Source organism: Macrosteles quadrilineatus, unplaced genomic scaffold, assembly GCF_028750875.1.
Source record: "Macrosteles quadrilineatus isolate MER2022 unplaced genomic scaffold, UCM_ALF_1.0 Scaffold_1__1_contigs__length_201487025, whole genome shotgun sequence".
Lineage (NCBI taxonomy): Eukaryota > Metazoa > Arthropoda > Insecta > Hemiptera > Cicadellidae > Macrosteles > Macrosteles quadrilineatus.
Genome location: NW_026542594.1, coordinates 118562543 through 118584815, shown reverse-complemented (window position 1 = coordinate 118584815; position 22273 = coordinate 118562543). Strand labels below are relative to the sequence as shown.

Here is a 22273-nt window from a genome sequence, read left to right as displayed (position 1 = left end):
ATTTGGTATTTTTGTTAGGTGTCTGCCGGTCCCCGTCCCTGAATTTTTGTTGGGGCAAAAGAAAAAAAAAGAATAATTTATTTCCAAAGAAACACTCTTATATTATTATATCTATTATAACAGAGGAATTAAAATGTTCAAATGAGAATTAAAAATTAAGTTGGCTCACGACCTTTAAGAATAAAGACACAACAGAGCAATTGCCGCACTGCCACTAGCCAGAGCCAGGTCTAGTCGTCTACTGATAAGAGTAACAAGACAAAAGCCGTGACGCAACACTAACAGTGCAAAGAAAACAAAGTCAAAAGAATAGAAAGACTATTTATCCAGACATACTAGTATAATCATTTATTGTTTATTCAATACCTAATTAAAAATATATTTTATTATTTTACATAATAAATTATAAACAAAAGAAATATCTGATATAGTGAACAGATCTGTATCTTGGTTGGATGGGGTTAAAAAAAATATATTTCTAAGATCCAATACAATATTTACAACTCACAAATTACATTGAATTAATTTCTTTGAAAATAATCTCTAACAGTTTTGTGTTTTTGAATAAAGAAATATATTTCTTTGTCTCTACTCCCTTGTTTCATCACTTGCATTTTGTCAGCAATTGAAGCAACTGGGTAGCAACCGGGTGGTGTAAGAGGGGAGGGGGAGGGTCTATGACCTTGAATTCACACATCGTTGCCCGGGCCTGGCTGGTGAGACTAATTCATTGTTTTTGTTGACATACTACTACCCTTCCTTAACACGTTCGCTGCTACGGACGTTCCGGAACGTCAGCCGGGCCACGGCGCCAGGAGCTAAGAACGTTCCAGAACGTCACCGTTCATTGTTGTTTAACGTTGCTATGGATAAGCCAGCACGTCACAAGCGTTCTATATTTCTTTGCAGCTCGTGGGGACGTACTTTTCTGACAATAAAAAATATAGTTTCCCAAATCACCACCAGGATCGTTTGGAACAGGGCTTTGTTTTACCTCTTTCCTGCTAGATTGCGACACTACTTTACCGACTGTAACCTGGGTAGTGCTGCTATCTATCAGAATCACTTAGTACTATATCCAAAGCCAGTTTTATTGCAGAACATTGCCATCCAGTATAACTACTGTTGTTTTTATTGTAATTCAGTGTATCGGTGGCAATGTCACGCAGCGGCCGAGCGTTAGTTCAGCAACTGGCGCCGTCCCGGCATCTAGCACTCAGCAGCGAACGTGTTAAGAGAAAAAGGCCCTGCTGTTCCAAAAACATTGAGGGTAGTTTAAAAACATTGACCTGTGTTGCCAAGGGCACTAGGCTAGAAGATAGCATTTAACTTTCTTGTCTCTTGATTTCATATTATTTTAATCTTCTATATATTATTTAAGAGTTACTTTTCGGGTACCTAATTAGTTGTGATATTGTTTGGCTTTATTTTATGGATTTTTAATTCTTTTCATTCATTAGCTATCAAAATCAGTTGTTTTAGGATTTTAATCTCTTGCAGTAGGTCTATACTACTGTATGACATGATATGCATTTTTTAGTCCTTATTAATTATACCATAAACAATGTTTGTATGTTATTTACTGTTTTTGAGTTTTATAGGAAATTAGTTTACACAATATCTTTTCTTCAATGAGTTCTCCACTTGACATGTTGCTTCTAGCCTATTACTATTTTAGGCCCTATAAAAATAATGCCTAGGTAAAGCTGTAGGCCTACTGATGCCAATAATAATTCTTTATTTATGATGATGTAACAAATAATGTAAGTGTGAGGTTATTATACTAAGGAGGTTAGGAGGCAGGGAATGAATGATACATATTGCATGGTGGAAACATATTATTTTTATTTTCTTCTTGCTTGCAGTCCTGAAGCCGGTCCACAGGCCCTAAACTTGTGATATGTAAATTTATTTCTTAATGGTCTTTTTATATTAAGTTCCATTCAAATTTGTTGTAATTTAGCTACCGGCACCTATTTAGTTATTTAAACAGTTATTAAAATGAGAATGAATGTCTTGTTAAAAAAAATATTTTCTTCTTTCTTGCAGTTGAGCCAATTCAAGTAAAAATTATGAAATAGGCAAGTAAAGCAGCTCACTGGTATTTCCAGCAGTTATTCTAATACATATGATTGAAAATAAATATTTTTTCACCTAAAATTCATATGTTAAGTATGAAATAGGCCTAATACCACATCAACAAAAATTTGTATTACACAAATGTGATACATTTTAATTATTGTTAATCCACTCAATTGACAATAATTGTGAATAGAAAAATACCGTATTGCTTCGAATCGAGTTGCATCGAATCAAATCGAAAATCTTTTGAATCGAATCGTTGCTTCGAATCGAAAATTTTTTGCTGCTTCGCACACCCCTAATCAACATGATTTAACAAATGTTTGTATAGTAGGGTTACACTTCCCATATTTTTCGGTTTTGCCAATTCCTTAATTTAAGAGTTTGTTTCTAAAATTGGATTTTTTAAATATAACCTACCTTATCTTTCTCGAGAGCTTTTTTTAATATTGACACAGCCTGGTCAACATCATTGAGAACCTGTAACAGTACAGTTTAATTATTAAATATAAAAAATATTTAATCATGACATCATTACATTTATGACATTATAGGAATATAAACATTCAATATTTAAAACTTATTGCATAATAGTTAAAGTATTTGCCATTTGCTCACCTCAATATAACACTTGGATTCCCAAAGAATCTATTACTTACTATTAGTCTCTCAAAATTATGTCAACCGGAAACAATTTATTACCTACAATTTTGAAAACAACACAAATCATGTACTACAATAATTACAATGAATTAATACACCAAATAATAAAAAATGACTGCAAAGCCAAATAACAAGACAAAAGCCATTAATTTTTATCAGTGCTAGACATATATACAAAAAAACCTTGCGAGCAATGCCCTGTTAATATTACAGCACCTCAAATTAATCCTATTATCCTTGCAGCCAGATTGATTACTATTTACAAAACATACTATAGTCAAGCGTTCAATTATCCCTGGAGCACATAAGTGAATTTCCATTTGTAAGTTTGAATTTTTGCTGAAATACTTCCTTAAACCATAGATTGAGCATACTCAGTATGCTTAATCTGTGCTTAAACTTGCTACATTTATTCCATATTTAAATAAAATTAGATTATAGGGTACATAGGTTGTCTGTTACTGTACTAGGAAGGAAAACGTGTTATTTTTTTATATTAATGGTGATATGAATAAATAAATTTGCGAAATTTGTCAAAATATAAGAATAGCAAGGGAGTTTTAAATGTACACTCTTCTCAATACTTATCAGAATTTTTGTTTTATTTCAGCTTAATATGTATAATGGGTTCCAAGAATTTAAATATTGAAACAGTCATGGGACATATACGATATAAGATCTATATATATATATATTTTGTCAAGAAAATGATTGTTTGCAAACATTTCCACCCCTTCAACATAGCCCCCTTAGTAATTTAATTACAGAAATAAACTTTTGTTTAGATATTGCATAGAAAGCCAAATGTATATTGGATCCAATTAGTTAAAGGGTGAAAATCTTGCAGCTTTTAAGTTCATTTTGATACCAAAACCATAACTTTCATAGCTCTGGTTTTAACTTATAACCTGTAAAAGTTGGAAGTCCTTATTGAAACACGCTGTACTTTTGTCAAAATGAAATCTATCAGATGGTAGTTTGTTTCTCTTTTTCCCACCATATTATAAAATATTCTTAACATCAAATGCTCAAAAACAATAAATTCAATACTAGGGATGGACGGGTCCCGAAATTTCGGGAAATTTTCGGGGAAAAAATATTCCTTATTTTCGGGACTGATTACATTTGGTTTGAGAATTTTTCGGGACGGTATTTGATCCGATCATTGGCGATTTTACCGCTTAGCGAGTGCCGATGACGCCGCTATCGCGAGAGATGTTCACGCTAGTTCCGCGAACGCAGGGGGCGAAGTCATACCGACGATCGCCTCGTGACCGCAGAGTCATACCGAGGATTGTGAAGTAGCCGCGAGTCATACCGACGATCACACCCTACCGTGGAGTCATACCGACGATCACACCCTACCGCGGAGTCATACCCTCGTGCCGTGACTGTGGAGATATACGGACGATCCCGCCGTGACCGCAAGTCACAAGTTTCTATATCTGTTAATTTTTACTCATTTATTTGTTTTTATAGATCAGTGCCACAAATGGTAAAAATTTATTTTGTTTGTCTTGTTTGGTAACTGCAATACTCAATACTTTCTTTTTATGCACAAGATAAAATCCCGTCCCGTCCTGTCCTGAAAATTGGGAAGGAAATAAAAATCCCGTCCCGTCCCGTCCCGAACTGAAAATTCAACCCCGTCCATCCCTATTAATACCAATATTTTCCTTGAAACACTATACATTTTTAGGCACATAACATAATCAACACACACTTGCAGTTTAAACCAATTTAACACAAATACAAAAATTATATGTCCACCCAATAATATTGTGAAGTATATAAGCTACACAGATAGCTTCAACCCAAAAATGTTTCTGAACTTTAGGCATTTTGCATTTTTGTCCAGCATTAAAACTGGAAGCTTGAGAAATAAGTTAATTTTTGTCATGGTAGCCTAGTTGACCAATTGGAGTTACTGTAAAGTATTATAATTGGTTTTTTCTTTATACAAAAAGTCCTAGCAAGCAAGAAACCCCTTACTCATGGTATAGTATTGAATGTGACTTATGTCTAACTAAACGTTGATTATGTTATATATCTATTACAATAATGTCTATTCACGGTTATCAATATAGTCTATTACTATATCATTTTTGTGATTTAGTAATGATTAAAAAATTCAATTGGAGTTTAACGAATCAGTCAAAAATTCTACAAAAACAAAAACTTACCTTCCAACAAAATCTAGCGTACTTGATGGTCATATTGTTGGCAAATACACGGTTTTTAGCTTTTTCAATGTAGTGTTCATACAACTCTGCTGCGGTTGAGACCTCACCACTTCTTCGAGCCAGGTTGATTCGTCTGTATATTACTTGAATAAGGTTTGGAACAACCTTCTCCAAGTTTTCAAGAATCTCAGCAGCTTTTTTAAAGTTCCCTATAACAGTTGTTTTAAATAGTTTAAAAGAATTCTATCATTAAGAATAATTTACTTGCATTGGCTATTGTCTGAAATATATAACCGTACAATTAAATATCTCAAAAATGGATTTAGTTTTATTATTTAAATCTTGAGTGCTACATTGTAGGCCTACATACAATAACGGACATATTTTAAGTGCTTAAGCTTAGTGATAAAAGTAATTAATTATGACTTTGCAAAATATTGATTTTAGTCTTGTGTTTTCTTGGTCCAAAACTATAAAATAAGTTGGAATAAAGCCAAATACTTTATTCACCAACAAGCACAACACATTAAATAGTGTTAGGAATACAGTACAGTATAACTCCAACTATCCAAATTAATTGGGACTGCACCACATTCTTATAACCAAATGTTAGGCTGTTTAGATTGTTACTGATATTCGGGGTGTTAACATTAACTTCTGCAGTCACAAAAATGTTATCATCATTTTACGCAATCACGTCAAAATCATGAACTTCTCTCACGGCCGTGTAGACATCATCATTGACTACCGCTTTTCAGAATAACTAATCGTCATCTTCTGCGATCGCGGCAAAATCATAAACATCGCGGCCGTTTGGACATAATCATGGTCTCCCTCGGTCATGAAAACGTGATTGTCGTCTTGTGCGATCACGAAAACATCTCATACATTTTATTAGAATTTACATGGTTCATAAAATTTCCGACTAAGACAACAAAAGAAAGATAAAATCACAAAGACTGTTTTGATGTTCAACAGTCAGTCATAGCATTGACTATATATACCTACAGAAGACATCCCAGGCTTATGGGCCGGTAGTAGTGTGAGCCAGGTCTCGGGAGCAAGTAGTTGATGTAAGCTGCCGGTAGGCGTGCGATAGTAGGCTATCTGCGCTCTCTCTCGCACATTCCCCCCTCGCCCCGCGGCCTACTCTGCATCGCTCTCACTTGCACATTCCTTCTCTCTTTGTCTCGCTTCTCCACCGACCACGTGCACGTGACTGACACTGCTACGCTACACTACAAACTACATTACAACTGCTCGGGCAATGAATACAAGCTGGCACTCGTCAAACGTTAATGTAGGCCTAACTCATGATGATAACTTATCATCGATGATAATTAATTAGCATGTGTGTTGCGCGATTATGTGGTACGGGAACATATGATATGATGTGAACGAGTACTCTAATAAATAAAGGCGCAATTAATATGTTGAGCAAACATATTGAGTACTCGTGATATTTAGTTAATTGATTTGAGTTTGGTTAAGATATATAAACTTCAATTTAAAATAACAGCTTAAAACCTCTAAAAATTAGACAAACATTGTCATACAGCAATAAATCATACCTACTCTTGTTAGCTTCTACTAGTTATCATTGGCTACCGGAACGTGCTGTTTCAAAATAGGTGCAATTTGAAGATAATAAAATTATAACTACCATACATGTTACCGTAATTATAAATAAATCATTTTTAAACCGATAAAACACTTAAATCCTACTATATATACAGGGTGCCCCATAAGTAAACAGCCAAACTCCGGGAAAAAGGTTCTATGGGTCAAAATAAAACTAAAATCAAGAATACATTTTTTCCAAAATCGCTTCGTTAAGCAGATATCCACCATTTTGTATTTTTACATAAACATTTTTATTTTTGGACTTTTTCAACCGATCGTTATTAAACTTGGTATGCAAGTTAAGGTAGAAGGGCCCCTTGTTAAAAAAACCATCTTGATTCAACTTAAAATTTCAAAATGGCGGCCATTTTAATTGTTTAAACTTAAATGTCTAAAAAAAGAGCCGTTTTGTTCATTATATGATTTATTGCTGTATGACAATGTTTGTTTAATTTTTAGAGTTTGTTAGATCTCATTCTAAATATTGAGGTTTGTATATATTAACCAAACTCAAATCAATTGCAGTACATCCCTAAAATATTACGATTACTTAATATGTTTGCTCAACATTGTTATCTTCATTTTTTGAGGTGTTGCCTTCCGGATAATTTTAAACGAGATATAAGGAACATCTACCCAAACCATCCATCCACAAACCCAATTCCGTATTTAGATAATTTGACTAATTATAACCACGACGTCTCAAATATTGACAAAACCAACGATGTATTGCATTTTTTATAAAAAAAAAGGTCGTTTTCTAGATACAATTGAAGAGTTTGACATTTTCAACGCCGGCAAAAATCCCCAACACGTTCTCAACAAAAAAAAACGTCGTTTGAGTCAGCCATAATTTTCAAAGCTGCCTCATTCATAGAAAGATTATCAGAAGACAATGGAGCTGATAACAACAATACGAGGGGTAGGTGAGGAGGGAAAGGACACGGCGACGGTCGGTCTTGACCTACACCCTGTACCCGCAGCCGCGCCATAATCATTAGTGTTTTGTTTGTTCAAATGTTTGTTTGGGTCTCGTGTTTATGTTTTGAAGACTTCTTGACGACCTCCTAGTATAGGAGCAACAATTCGTCTTAGGCTTGACAATGACACCTTGGGTGTTGAAACCGGTCACTATGCAGACGACCAATGGATTACGTTGGCAACAAAAAAGTATTTAACCTCTAGGATATACTGTTGTTTTATTGATATAAAAGTACAAATGGAGACAGTAATGTTTAATGTTGTTTTCATGCGTTTGTTATACAATTAATTACCACACATATTGGATTAACCGAGAACTCAAATGCAAATAAAGGGAGCTCAACTTTGAATTAATGAATTAAAGCATTACCCTTAATTAATATAAGTACTCGTTCACATCATAAAATATGTTCCCATACTACATAATCACGCAACACACATGCATTAATGTTATACTAGTGTACCTGTTGCTCAAATTTGAGCAATTGTTAAGTATTACAGGCGTTATTTTTTACAGTCTTAATTTCTGATGACTTTTAAAGATTCAACTCAAAGATTATGGAAATACTCAAGATGTACATAACAGATCGATATAATCAACATTTCACAACAAACAAACAAACTTATTGACTGTTTACAATTTTAACATATATGTTCTTCTTCTCACTTTTAATTTCTGACAACAGCTGGAGTTTCATAACAATGTTTGTTTCCCATGTTAATCTAATGGAGAAATACGAAACTTTAAAGGGCCCCAGGGCCTCACTCTCTAATTATTTCCCTAAACAGAAAGTTTCCTGCACAACTTCACATTACGCTCTTTCCAATGACACCAAAAACATGTCAATCGGTTCAGTAGTTTCAAGAGGAGTAATTGTCTCAAATCTCATAATATAAAATCAGAGATAATGTCACTGGACATAACTTCTTAAAGAGGTTATTTTTTCGTTTAATGTCATTACCAATAAAAATGATGCAACGACTTATTGTATAATCAGCTGATTTCATGTAAATACGTGTTTGTAAAACTTCGTTAAAAAATAGCGTTATTTTTTTCAGTGAATAGGTTCTGCTAGCAGCATTCTTACCATAAATGCTCTATAAGGTACAATTAGGGAAATAGTGCAAATTTTTTTACAACTGAATATTATATCGTAGTGAAACAGTTAATTTACAGTTAGATCTCAGCATCGAATATGTGGTCCACAACGAGTTGGGTGAAAAAGTGGTTCGCTACTGAGCGTCACATATATGCGACGCCGCGGTCATTGCCACAGACCGAGGATACATTTGAATCTTACACATATCGACCGGCTGTCACTTGGTTAACAGTACCCATAGACCACGGGTGAAAACCTGTAAAACAGTGATCATTTACATTGTAATGTGCTACAATTGTGTTTGTAAATAATTTATTCTTGTTTTTGTATTTTTTATAACCTTTTGAAATGTTGCATATTTGCGACGCCCAGTCTACAGCAATTATCATAGTTTTCTTGAAATAGACCAAACGTCGCATGTATGCGACAGTTCATTTTTGTTTGTGTTTTGAAGTAAAAGTAAGTAAAAAAAAAAACAGATTATTCAAGAACTGTTTATAACTAAACAAATATAAAAGCTACAGAGGATAGTGCACAGGATAAATACTGCATACATACATACAGTGATGCAGAAAAGTAAAGACCAGTTTTTCCAACTATCATATGACGTCACTAATCATCATATCCACGGACCAAGTGACACAGTTGTGCGTCAGACATCTCTGTAGACCACTGCAGGGAATTCAGTGCCTTCAAATAGACCGTTACAAAGATATAAGCATTTTAATAACATTAGAACCCCAACGCAAATATGGATCGTCAGTCTATTTTAATGCAACGACAGTCTATGGGTGGAAACCGGCCGTCGCATATGTGCGTCGCTGGTCCATGTGAATGAAAAATTTCGTACTATTGCAGTAGCGAACGTGTTAAAGAGGTTTTCAAAATAAACCAGAAGCACATTTTCATTATCAATTTAACCTTATTTTGTTTCGTTCATTTAATGAATTGCTGGTATGTAATTTCATACCTTTGTTTGGATTTTGGAGGCAATAGATTAGCACACACAATTTGTGCTCTCATTTCCTGTCATCAAAATTATAGAAGTCCAAGAAAACGTGGTAACTTTTAAAACGACAATTCCTAAAATACAACTATAAAACTAACTGTCACTTGCATGACAAACTAATTACTACTAATGAAAACTAAACTAATAACTTAATAAATGTTAAAAGCTAACTTTTCAAATATTGAACAACGTTTTTGCAATGCAACTTAATAATCACGGTCACTCCGAGGCGTGAAGACAACTGGAACTGACCTCTCCTGTTATCACGACACCCGCCCCTCCAACCCCTCCACAGCAATGGGGTAAACAATCAAACCCTGAAGATGGCCGACGGCCAAAACTGCAAGTAAATCCTATCTTTCTTCGTCTTGTACGCCAAGTACGGCACATAAAAACAAATGTTATGTAAATACGTTTAATTTGATGATAAATTCATTATTTAGGTTTAAATGCAGAATATTTTATTTTTGTTTTTATTTAAGTCTTCCGAACTATAAAGTTTATACAATTGTAATTTAACATATACCACGACGCGGTGACGGCAGCAGGCGTGATCCTTGTTATGTTATTCTGTATGTTTTACATGTTTTAAAATTATGTCTTCAAACTTTTCTAGATGACGATTCAAATGTTCATTATATAATTCATAATGTGTAAGTAGTAAAAATAGGCCCATATTATTTAATACTTCAAGTTTTAAATCCTCGTTATTCATCACATTTTACTGAAAATGCATGTAAAATATCTAGCAACGACAAATTTAACGTATTTTTTTTAATACATAATTTGCCTCCAGGATTGATTTATTGCCAAAAATGAGGTTAGTAACCTCATTTTTGTCATATTTAACGTAGTTGGCAGGATAAAAACTTCTGATAAAAAGTCATGGTTTATTACTTCTTGAATAAAATAAGGAGTAGGCCTAATTAGTTGCTGGTAACATAAGAACTAATTACACAAACGTCAATCAATTATAAGCCTTGAATACAAATTTTATAAATAAACATTTGTACCAATAGTAGACTTAGTGTTGTTTAACAATATCGTGTGCGTCTCAACATAATGTAAACAGTATGAAACCTGGGTCTAGTCAAACACCACTAACGCACAAATTCATTTTTATGAAACGAAAGTAGGGCCAGGGCAGGCGGTGAGACGACATTCATCATAATGTAGTGCGAGTGACGTGTCACCACAGCTGATCGAGAGTAGTTTTTGCTCAGCTCATTGGCCTTTTTGGATATTGTTGTTGTAGTGACAGCGACGCATTGTATCCTCTCTCCACTCTCCCCCCCCCCCTCACAGTTATCGTCAGCTGGAGGAACTGAGCGCTGAGCGGTGGGTGAGCGGTCGACTGCTCAGTGCCCCTCTACTCGTCTGCGCATGCGTCGAGACTGTTTCTAACCTTTACAGATAGATCGCACCACATGCTAGCGCTGTTCTAGCGCTCCTAGCCAACAAATTACTGGCGACAGGTCCACTATGGCCATGGAACGTCTGTATAGGTATATATAGTCAATGGTCATAGTCAAGAATCTTTATTAATAGTAGGCCCTATACATGGTTGTACATGAATAGTGTTAAATAAATGAAAACTAATGCTTAAAACTACGATAAAGCCATTTTCAATCCATCTCAAGAGTATAAGGACAGGTCCATTAAATATTCCTTGAGAAGTTTTTTTATGAATGTTGGGTTTTTGAAGTTTTTCTTCTGTTTTAATTTTCTAAGCAATACATTTTTAAAATGCATGTCCTGCTTTGACAGTAAAAAAAAAAAAAAACGCTTTAATTATTTTTTCTAATTACAAAGTTATGTGTATTGTAGTTTGTTTTCCTTAATTGGTGGATTGAAATTTTGAATACTTTCAAGAACATACAAACCATAAACAGTGAGGATACTTTAATTTTTAAAGTGTTCTTTTGCAGAATCATCTTTGTTCATTTCATTTTTAACAAAGCTCAGATTGATTGCTTCTGTAATGTCAAAATTGGTCTAGATTCGAATTTGAGGTGGCTACATACACACATATGACATAAGATATATGGGATTGAATATGGGAAAAATAAATCATTCAATACTGCATAGTTTTGACATTTTTCTAATCGCACAAAGACCGGAATTAATTTTATTTAAAACATTTTTACAATGTTGGTCCCAAGACAAGTTACTGTCCAGTGTCAGGCCAAGAAACCTTACACTTCTGTTATTTCAATTGGTTGGTTATTTACTTTGAATATTACGATTGGATATGCGATTGGATTGGATTTGTTTTGTTTTGAACATGACACATTTGGTTTTACTTTCATTTAATTTTAAATTGTGGTTTAAAAAAATCCTCATACTAATTCCCTCCCCACTTTCCCATTATTCTGACTACTAGACACCCTGCCTAAAAAAAACTAAAACAAGTTAATTTCCACCATGCTTTGAACAAAAATTGAAACGTAACACATCCAACAAAACAAACGAAAAACTTTAAAATATTCAAACTTTAAAGTTTGAATATTTTTATAGTAATAGACACTAAATTAAAAAAACAATTTAAAATAGTAGTTTTAGTAAATTGTAAATTTATTTATCTTGTGAGCATTAAAATTTATAAAGTAAATGCATACATAAGGCATAATAATGGTACTATTATACACTAGTACTTTATATGTAAAAATAAAGATCTGACTAGAAAAAAAGGCCATGCTACAGGATCCATGGCATCACACTTGTGGATAGATTCACTGCCATATCCCATATGTTTTAGGTACAGTAAATAGTTAGCTATTTGTCAGATTTTAACAGTATTACATCTGGCAACTTAGGTACAACTATCCACCACTGTGATGTAGTATTGTGCTGCCCGCGCAGCAGCATGGCCTTTTTTTCTATTAGGGCCTTGAGCCCTTGCGAGTATATCTGTTTTAATGAACCGTGCGAGAGTTCATTACAACCAAGATAATGAACTACATAATGAATAATGACTTTTAATTTTTACATGTAGGCTAAGTATGAAAATATTATGCAAGCATGTATTAAAAACAAATAACAGGGAAATAAGGTTAGATTACATTACTGTTTAAGCAATGACTTACCTTGTATTTCCTCATACACTGCCCAGTGCAAGTGCAAGTTAGGTTTTTTCTTGTGATGTATCGTACAAGCTCGTTCAAATACGTCCCGGATGGTTTCATCATTTTCACTTGCCTTGTCCTCCAGGTAGCGGATATACCTCAGCCAGAACTCTTCATACAACGCACAAGCTATCAGACACCGTTCAAACAACACCATGATTCTTTTCTTGTCACCTCCAGCAATTTCAAACTCAATGTAATCCTTCCAGTTCTTAAGCTGGCACCTTTCCAGGGGTTTTACGTGGAAATAGGGTCTTTTGATCTGAAATTAGAAAAAGTTATTACTACTACTGTCCGATTTTTACACTGACCTATAAATAAATTTTATTTATCAATTGAAGATTATTTTTTATCTATTCTGCTCATACCAATTCCATTAGTTCAACACATGTATGATACTTTGTGTTTCCAAATACTAGTACATGTTATTTTGGCATGCAACCCAAATCATCGCATGCCACTGATGAGAAAGTACTGTCAAACCAATGGATACAAAATACATAATGAAAATTCTACGCCATGGGAAAATAGTTTACTAAAACATATTTCAGTGAAATGTATCATGGGTGTTTTGTTCAAATATCAGTATGGCTTTGGGAAAAATAAATAGCAGTTTAATGGAATTGTGGTGCAACCTTGATTTAATAAAAGAGTTTTCTCAGATGAACTTAAGTTAAGTATTATCAAATGCTGTAATTAAAGAATAAGTTACTTTGTAGGTGGAGCTCTCATCCGGTAGCTATTTTATCAGAATCAAACATACTTACTCCTTCTTCAAATGTCTGGCGAGCAACTACAGCTTCTTTTGTAGCCAGATGAACCTTCTTGCGAATTGAAATGATTTTTTCTCTCAATTTGGCAGTTTCTTCAGGACTAGCCTGTGAATATAAAGAGTTTATTTTATTTAAAAATATTATTGGTTTAGCAAAAGTTTTACAATTAGCAATTACTTTGACAATAAAATTGGATAAGATTACAATCTATCAAGACAACAATTTTGTAAAATCTTCCTTTATAAAAAATATGGATAAGACAGAAGAAATAAAAATCAGTAGGTACATGAAAACAAGACAGTCCTAGTATTATTATTACATTATTGAGTCATTAAATTTTAAGGTAATAAGAAGTTGTTAAATATAGAAACAAGTAAAGTGATGTAGGCTATCTACATCTGGAGAGCTAAATATCAGTATAACCAGTTCTTGGGAAAATAAGAGTCAATAATAAGAGTCGATAAGATTTATCGCAGCCATTAGACAGAAGTATTCGACATCCGTAAACAATAAGAACTGAAAAACAAAATTGCTTGTCTGAGTTGTCAATCTAGACGAGCGTAGCAGAGAGCCGAGAAATTAGACTACAGATACCATTCAATCAATCAATCCATCAAATATTCTTTATTCATAAAGTTTAGACAATATGTCTTGAATAGCGTCATTAAACTAACATAAACAAAAAATTATGCATTAGACATAGAGTTTAGAGTGGTTGTTGTCGCGTCGTCGTTCGGAAACCAAGCGTAGTAGCCCGAATCAGTCCTGGGCTGGACGACTTGAAGAAAATGACGTTTGTAGTCTATCGCCTTTGTAACACACTGATTTTGCTTTGTACGGTAATAAATTTTTTTCGGTTGGAGAAAAATTTTAGACGAATTCTGTTTGACTCTCAATAATTGCTGAATATTTAAAATAAAAAATCGACCCCAGAAAAATTCCTGCACGTTACTACCATAATTACGGAATTTCCGTATAGTTCCCGCATAGTTCCCAGTTCCCAGGGTCATAATATTCCCTTATAATTCCCGATCGACGGACACTCTGGATTTTGTAATTTATTTTAGAACACTTTTGTAGAGCTTAAAAAGGCAAACAATTTGGTATATGCTACTAAAGTATTTTTTTACACCTTTACAGAGAAAATAAAAATAATAAAAAACTTTTGACTACGATAGTGGAAGACGATGATGCTCTATTACGGTGGGGGTTATTAAGGATTTTGCAAGAAGTTATCAAAATTTGTATGTGTTTGCGAGAGACAATAACGTCTAGACAGCAAGAAATTATCAAAATTTTTCCTTGATCATGTAAAGGGTAATGATGTTTCTGGATTATCCCAGATTGTTCAGGATTATACCATAACCGTGGGAGACAATGACAATATCTACACAGCCACGGGAAATGATCAGAATTTTGACGCGATTGCGGTGGACGATGATGTCCACACGACCATGAGAGACGTTCATGGTTTTGCTGCGATTGTGGAAGACGACAATAACGTCCACACAACCGCGAGAGATGTTCATGATTTTGCGACAATCGAGGAAGACGATGATGTTTCCATTACCACGGGGGATATTCAGGATTTACCTGTAACCGTGGGAGACCATGACAAAATCCCCCCGGCGCTGGAGATGATCATGATTTATCCCCGATCGCAGAAGACGTTGATGATGTTAACATGACCGCGGGAGATGATCTGCAGATGTACTTACAATGGCCGCAACAACATCCCCTGCAGGCTCCTCTCCAGGGGGCGCCTCTGTGTCATCCCCAGGTACTGCCAGAGTCTCTGTTAGTGGAGTGTCACTCTGTCTAAGAGCCTGGAGAACCTCTTGTCTCAGCTCCAGGAACTCATCAACAGACAGAACTTTGCTGGGCGCGTTGGTGTTCACATGCTCACAGAACCTGCAACATGTTAGTCTACCTGAATACCACTCTATTTCTATCTGCATCACTGTTATATTTGGAAATAGCTAAAGAGGTACCCAAGTAAGAAAATTACACGTTGAAACACTAATAAAGAATTAAAAACAAACAAACGTCAAATTTACAACAGTGACAAAATGCAGGCAAGTTTAAATATGATTTTTTATAACTGTCCCACACTCTTTGTGCTTTCTTCATATTCCACACAAATAGGAATAAAAATAAAACTTTTACTGTTAATTAAAAAAAGGCTCACAAAATGATAAGGATCTGAAGGTTTCAAAATTTTTCGGGACAGGTCGGGCCAATAGTTTGCCTGAGGGATTATTTTGGACCAAGCTCGGGTCAGGGAATTAATGTTAGAGGGGTCTACGGAATTGGCTAACTATGAAACTCACTAACCCCATGTTAAACGCCCTATCTTTAAATTTGATTAATGAGAGGAACTTGCTAACTTGTTCGGTTTCGGAATTGGCTAACGCCGGAACCCGCTAACCCGCTCTAGAGCCGGGTTAGCGAATTCCGTCCTCATACGGAATTCGCTAACTCGTTCCCTCAGCGGAACTAGCTAACTCCCAATCAGAAGCCTCGTGCGGCGTCCAATGGGAGCCAAGCACGAAGATTGTTGGCCAGTGTTGCCGAAATTGTAGTACCTACGATCGTATTGGTAAGATAATGTCGTATCCTATGAATAATTACTAATTAGGAGTAAGAGCAATGTAGCCGATAAAATGAATATATATTTAGATGTTTAGTATTTTCTTGTGATTATTATTAGGGTGGAAAATGCATTATAATCTTACCAAAGACTAACCAACACAAGTAAACTTTACATCCCATTGTAAATTTTGAAGCTCGTTTTTCGTGTCTAGTTCATGTCCGGTGACAATGATCGCTGTTGTCGACGAAATTGTATTTCTATTATTTTATAGTTAACTTCATGATTTGTTCTCTTTTGTTTAGTTATATAACTAGGGGATGTGTTATTAGTTATGTTTAAAACATTTCATTTGTTTAAACGAGGTTTTAAATGACTGAAAACAAAAAACAAATTGTAAACAAAACACAACCTCTACCTACAGACAGTGCACCGGTCAGAAGTAATAATAAAATTGTCTTCAGCTGATCAATAAGGATGAGACGTGTAATAATATAAGGGAGTATGTTATGTTCTTATGTTTAATGGGATGCAAAAAGATAGTAACTTACTGTAGGCTACATTTAATTTTGATCTTTTACAGTTTATGAAATATCTTTTTTTGTAGTCGGTCATTTGTTTCTTTTATTTGAATAATACCATTTTGTGAACTTCTGCAAATAAAATGATTAAGTTTGTATTTAGTATAGCCTACTGGGCTTGTAACCTTGAATGCTTGTCCTTGATAGGTTAAATATTAGATTCTTAAAAAGGCCTATTATATGTCGTGCGAGTGTTAACAATAGGTTGGTCCTTCTTAATATTTCTGTATTATTATCGAAATAATTCTGAATCGTAGCACAAGAATAGGTTAGTAAACAAATAAAATAGATTCGATAATTTTGTATAGCAGGCACATGACCTAGGTACATTAATCAATAACGGAAATCTAAAACGTTAACAATGTAAAACGCGGATTTTAATATTGCGTCTTAACTTCGCCAAGAAAAGGAATTTAAATGTTCTTTTATTATGTTTAGGAAACATATAATCTATTAACAAAAATTGAAGCAGTCTTGTAATAGTCTATCCTCTTTAAACTTTTTTTAAGGTAAACAATCCATTACAGAAACACAAATTGTATTGTTAATTTAAAAAGAAAATCATGCCGTGCTGCATCGAATTGAATCGAATAGATTTGAATCGAAATTCTTTAACTGCATTGATGCATTGAATTGAGAAAAAAAAATGCTGCATCGCACACCTGTAATAGGTACAATTCACAGATTTTTCGCAGCCATAATGTTCCAGGTTTCTGCAGTGGCGGCAATAGCGGGCCCGGTGCGGAGGGGCCCGCGAGCTATGGGGGCCCGTGAGCCCTGACCGGGATTTTTCGGGAAATTTTAACGGGACACGGGCCCGCAATTGTGTGACAGGCTCAGCCGCACGGGCCCCCTATCATAACAATATTTATATGAAAATTACTATACGTTTTTTATGCCAAAAATTTGTTAAACCCAGTAAGAGCACTAGGACAAGTAGTTTACAACAGCTTAACTGACACTATTATTTGGCCGATCGGTATAAACTCTCTACCAACCTAAGTAAAAGAATTGTCGTCAGTCATGCAGGTTGCATCAACAGTCCTCATGGACTGTGTGAAGGCGCTATTTTTAATAGGGCCGTATTTAGAACCAATGAGTCCCCAGCCTAGGAGGATAAAACATTAATGTTAATCCTCCTAGGCCCCGGTCGGGCACACCAGAGAGGGCCCTCAATGCTGATTTAACTTAATGAACTTGACAATTTTTTACGATCAAATCGGCGAATCAACCTAGGTGTCTGATGCACTAGCTAATAAATAATTCCATTCTTTCATTGACGCTAAAGAAGGATTTTCATTTCACTTCATTTCTTACTATTAGGAGGCTGCACTTTTAGATTTGTTTACTTCGAGTCAGGTAAAAAATGTTACTTACTTATAGGCCTCGGGCCAAATCAGAGCGGTTCAAAATCGGTTTGCTTCGGAAAATGTTGATTTTTATATAATGTCGATTTTTGAGCCGAGCAGAGCCTGTATATAAGCTCGAGAGATCAAGCACAAAGTCAGAAAATCAAGCTCAAGCCGATTTTCTCAGTACAATAATGCCCAATTAAAATTAGAGCTTTTATGTCCACGAGGATCACGCCCACGAAATTGAAAGATTAGGCCTACCTTTTTGCCGCGATCGAAGATATTGACGAGAACATTTCCCCGCGGGTGACGATGACGATGTCTCCGCGGCCTCAGGGGACGTTCAATATTTTGCCAGATTGCGAAAGAGGTTATTGAAATTTTTCTGCGAGCGAGATATACTTAGGATTTTGCCGCGATTGCGGAAAACAATTATTTCCCCATCACCACGGGTCGGGGGGCGGGAGATATTAGGGATTGGGCCGTGAACGCGGGAGACGATAATGTTGTTATCTGATGATGTCATAGGTCATTTTGCCGCGATCATGGAAGACGATGATGATGCCTCGGGAGACGCCGCACCAAGCTAAAGTGCAAGTTTAGGCGGTAATACATGTGATATAATATTTTATATATAATATTTTTTTAGATTATTGGGAGGGGGGTTGATGGGTTTCACTGGGTTTATGGGTTGATGGACACCTTTTCAACTTTCCAAAGCAACCCAATTTTTGTCTCACTCGATTTTGGCCCAAGACCCTAAAGGCCAAAATTGTACACCCACCTAACCTAACCCCGAAGTAAAAAAGTTTGGCCTTAAGTCTTTTACAAAATAACTGTCCAGTTGTTAAGAATGACTACTACCAATACTTAAACTGATACAGAACAAGTTTCTTGTCAGCTACCACAATGGTTGTATCTGTTAAGTTTCACTTTTATATCCTCTCTCTAATTAATTTTGTAATTTATAGGGCAATGAGATACTACAGCTGAATGTCAGAACCATCCTACATAGGATGTACTAGGGTAGTTTTGTGGATATTTAAAACTTGTTTGGCTGTACACAAAAGCCACTCCAACAGTAATTAAATATATTTAAACCAGCTCTACAGAACAGTACTACAATATATTTTAGTTATATCGTTATTAAATAAATTGTAAAACTTACGTATCAAAGTGGCTCTGGTATCCCTGGGTTGGAGTTGCTAGAAGTCTATCATAAATGCTTGTGACATTTTGGAGATTTTTATTTTCAGTTTCCCACTTGATATAAGCCTCCCATAGTCGATCAGACCTATGAATGGAAAGACACTATTGAGTACTTCTAGAAAATGTGACATAGTTGGTTTAAAAAAAAAATCAAAATTAAAGAATACTAAGCATCAAACTGTGACTATCATGACATTTATTTTAAATAAGCTATTTATTTTCATATGGCAAAAAAAAAACTAAATAATGACAATATGAAAGCTCAACCAGATAACCTTATTGATACTAATGTATCCCATAAAAAGTTTAATTTTCGAATTTATTAAATCATTCACAGTATAATTTATTACTTGACATCACTGTTATAATTTTAATTTGGCTAACAATACAAAAAATTAAATACAACATTACATTGTATATTCCTTAAAATTTAATGTAACTTCAAAACCTTAAACAGTACTAATAATACTTCAAAATATCTTAACAGTTAATGAACTATAGATTTCTGCCAAAACATTTGATAAATATTAATACATTATTATAATAAAAGATCACAGTTTGTTAAAAAGCTCAGCAAAAAATATTTATATTAAAGATTATTTTAGAAGTACCTATTTAATAATTACTAAAGACCAAAGAAAAGTAGTGAAATGGTTAAATGGTGAAAGTGGTGAAATGGTTGATTTAATGATGCAACGTTTCTATTGAATTAACAAGTGTAGCTTATAGCTGTAACAATATTGATCAAATCATTTTGCATTAGCTTTAATGTGGTTTTGTTTTGATTAAGGTAAATAATTATTGTGTTAAAACAGGGTGTCCACCAGGCCAACTAGAAAAAAATCATGAGTAATTCCAGGTAGTTCAAGTTGTACTTTTCTTACCAAACTTTCCAAAGTGTTGTGTGTAGCACTAACACAGCTCGCTATTTTAGCTATTGAAAAAAGCCTTATCAGTTAAAGGGAAAAAATTTGTGACAAGTATAATATTGCCTGACACAAATATGCAATTTTTTATATTACTCCGATTAAATATTCCAAAAATCAAAAAATTGTTAAACCAGCATTTGCAGCAATGGAAAAAATTCTGATGGTTCGTCGCGGCAGTGTAGAAATCCTTACCGTCTCCCACGGCCATGAAGACATCATTATTGACTCCCGCAATTGTATGGATATCGTAATCGTCTCCTGCAATTGCAGAACAAATTCTGACTATTTCCTGCGGTCGTTTAGACATTATCATTGTCTCCCGTGATCGCGGCAAAATTTTTATCATCCCTTGCAGACATGTAGACATCATTATCATCTCCCGCGGCCATGTAGACATAACTATGGTCTCCTTCAGTCGTTTAGACATCGTAATTGCCTCCCCTGATTGTGGAAAATGTTAATAATCTCCTGCGGTCATGTAGACATCATCGTCTCCCGGGATCGCGGCAATATTCTGACTATTTTCTGCTGTCATGTGGACATTATTATCGTTTTCCGTTATCACAGCAAAGTTCAGATCCCTCGCGGCCGTGTAGACGTCATTATCTTCTCCTGCGGCCACGGAAACATCACTGTTGTCAAAAGCAATTGTGAAAAATTGGAAAAATTCCCGGTAGAAATACAAAATTCACGCATAATTCCCTGTTCAAAAAGATCATGCATAATTCCCGGTAGGGATGGACGGGATTGAATTTTTAGTTCGGGACGGGATTTTTTTCTGTGCATAAAAAGAGAGTCTTGAGTATTGCAGTTACAAAAAAAGACCAACAAAATCAATTTTTACCGTTTGTGGCACTGATCTATAAAAACAAAAAAATTGGTAACAATTTACAGGTACCTGTAGAATCTTGTGACTCACTGTCACGGTGCGATCGTCAAAATGACCTCGGTCACGGTGCGATCGTCAAAATGACCTCGGTCACGGTGCGATCGTCAAAATGACCTTGGTCACGGTGCGAACGTCAAAATGACCTCGGTCACGGTGCGATCGTCAAAATGACCGCGGTCACGGGGTGGTCCTCAATATAACTCGTGTTCACGTAATGATCGTCGGTATGACTCGCGGTCACGGCTTCATCATCGGTAGGACTCCGCGGTCACGGCGTGATCGTCGGTATGACCCGCGGTCACGGAATGATCGTCAGTATGACTCCGTGGTCGCAGCGTGATCGTCGGTATGACTCCGCAATCACAGCATGATCGTCGGTATGACTAGCGACCACGGCACGATCGTCCGCATGACTCAGCGGTCACGGCTTGATTGTCGGTAGGACTCCGCGGTCACGAGGTGATCGTCAGTATGACACGCGGTCACAGCATGATCGTCGGTATGACTCGCGCTCACGGCGTGATCGTCGGTATGACTCCGCGCTCACGTCATGATCGTCGGTATGACTCTGCGGTCACGTCGTTATCGTCGGTATGACTCCACGGTCACGGTGCGATCGTCGGTAGGACTTCGTGGTCACGGGTGGATCGTCGGTATGACGCGCGATCGTCGGTATACTCTGCGGTCACGGTGCGATCGTCGTTATGACTCCGCGGTCACGGCACGATCGTCGGTATGAATCGCTGTCACGGCACGATCGTCGTTATGACTTCGTCTCGTGAGTTTGCAGACCTATCGTGAACATCTCTCGCAATAGCGGAGTCATCGTCACTCGCAAAGCGTCAAAATCGCCGACGATCGGACCAAATCCCGTCCCAAAAAATTCCCGAATGAAATGTAATCCTGTCCCGATAATCGGGAATATTTTTTTCCCGAAATTTCGGGACCCGTCCATCCCTAATTCCCGGCATTCTCAGCCAGTGGACACCTGTTTAAACACAAAAGATTCTTAGCCATAATAATTTCAACTATTTCTCAAAGTTAGCACATTATCCTCCATTTCTCTTATGAAGAATTTTACGCCTACACATATATAATTTGTTCTTGAGTGTCCAAAATCTTTGGGAGCACACTAATTTTTACGCAAGACCCAAATACTACTTAGACAGAAATACCCAAAAATT

At 35.8% G+C, this 22273-nt stretch overlaps 1 protein-coding gene across 1 annotated transcript in view; it reads right to left on the bottom strand.

Annotated features, from left to right (window-relative positions):
• The window catches only part of LOC128983896 (pre-mRNA-processing factor 39), a 91766-nt gene that overhangs the window by 18279 nt on the left and 51214 nt on the right, over positions 1–22273 (bottom strand). Inside the window, exons 11-16 of the mRNA XM_054403156.1 lie at positions 19231–19356; positions 15258–15450; positions 13534–13644; positions 12728–13028; positions 4929–5137; positions 2503–2562 (exon numbers count right to left, since the gene is read on the bottom strand). Of these exons, the coding sequence (XP_054259131.1) occupies positions 2503–2562; positions 4929–5137; positions 12728–13028; positions 13534–13644; positions 15258–15450; positions 19231–19356 (1000 nt within the window). The remainder of the gene's footprint in view (positions 1–2502; positions 2563–4928; positions 5138–12727; positions 13029–13533; positions 13645–15257; positions 15451–19230; positions 19357–22273) is intronic.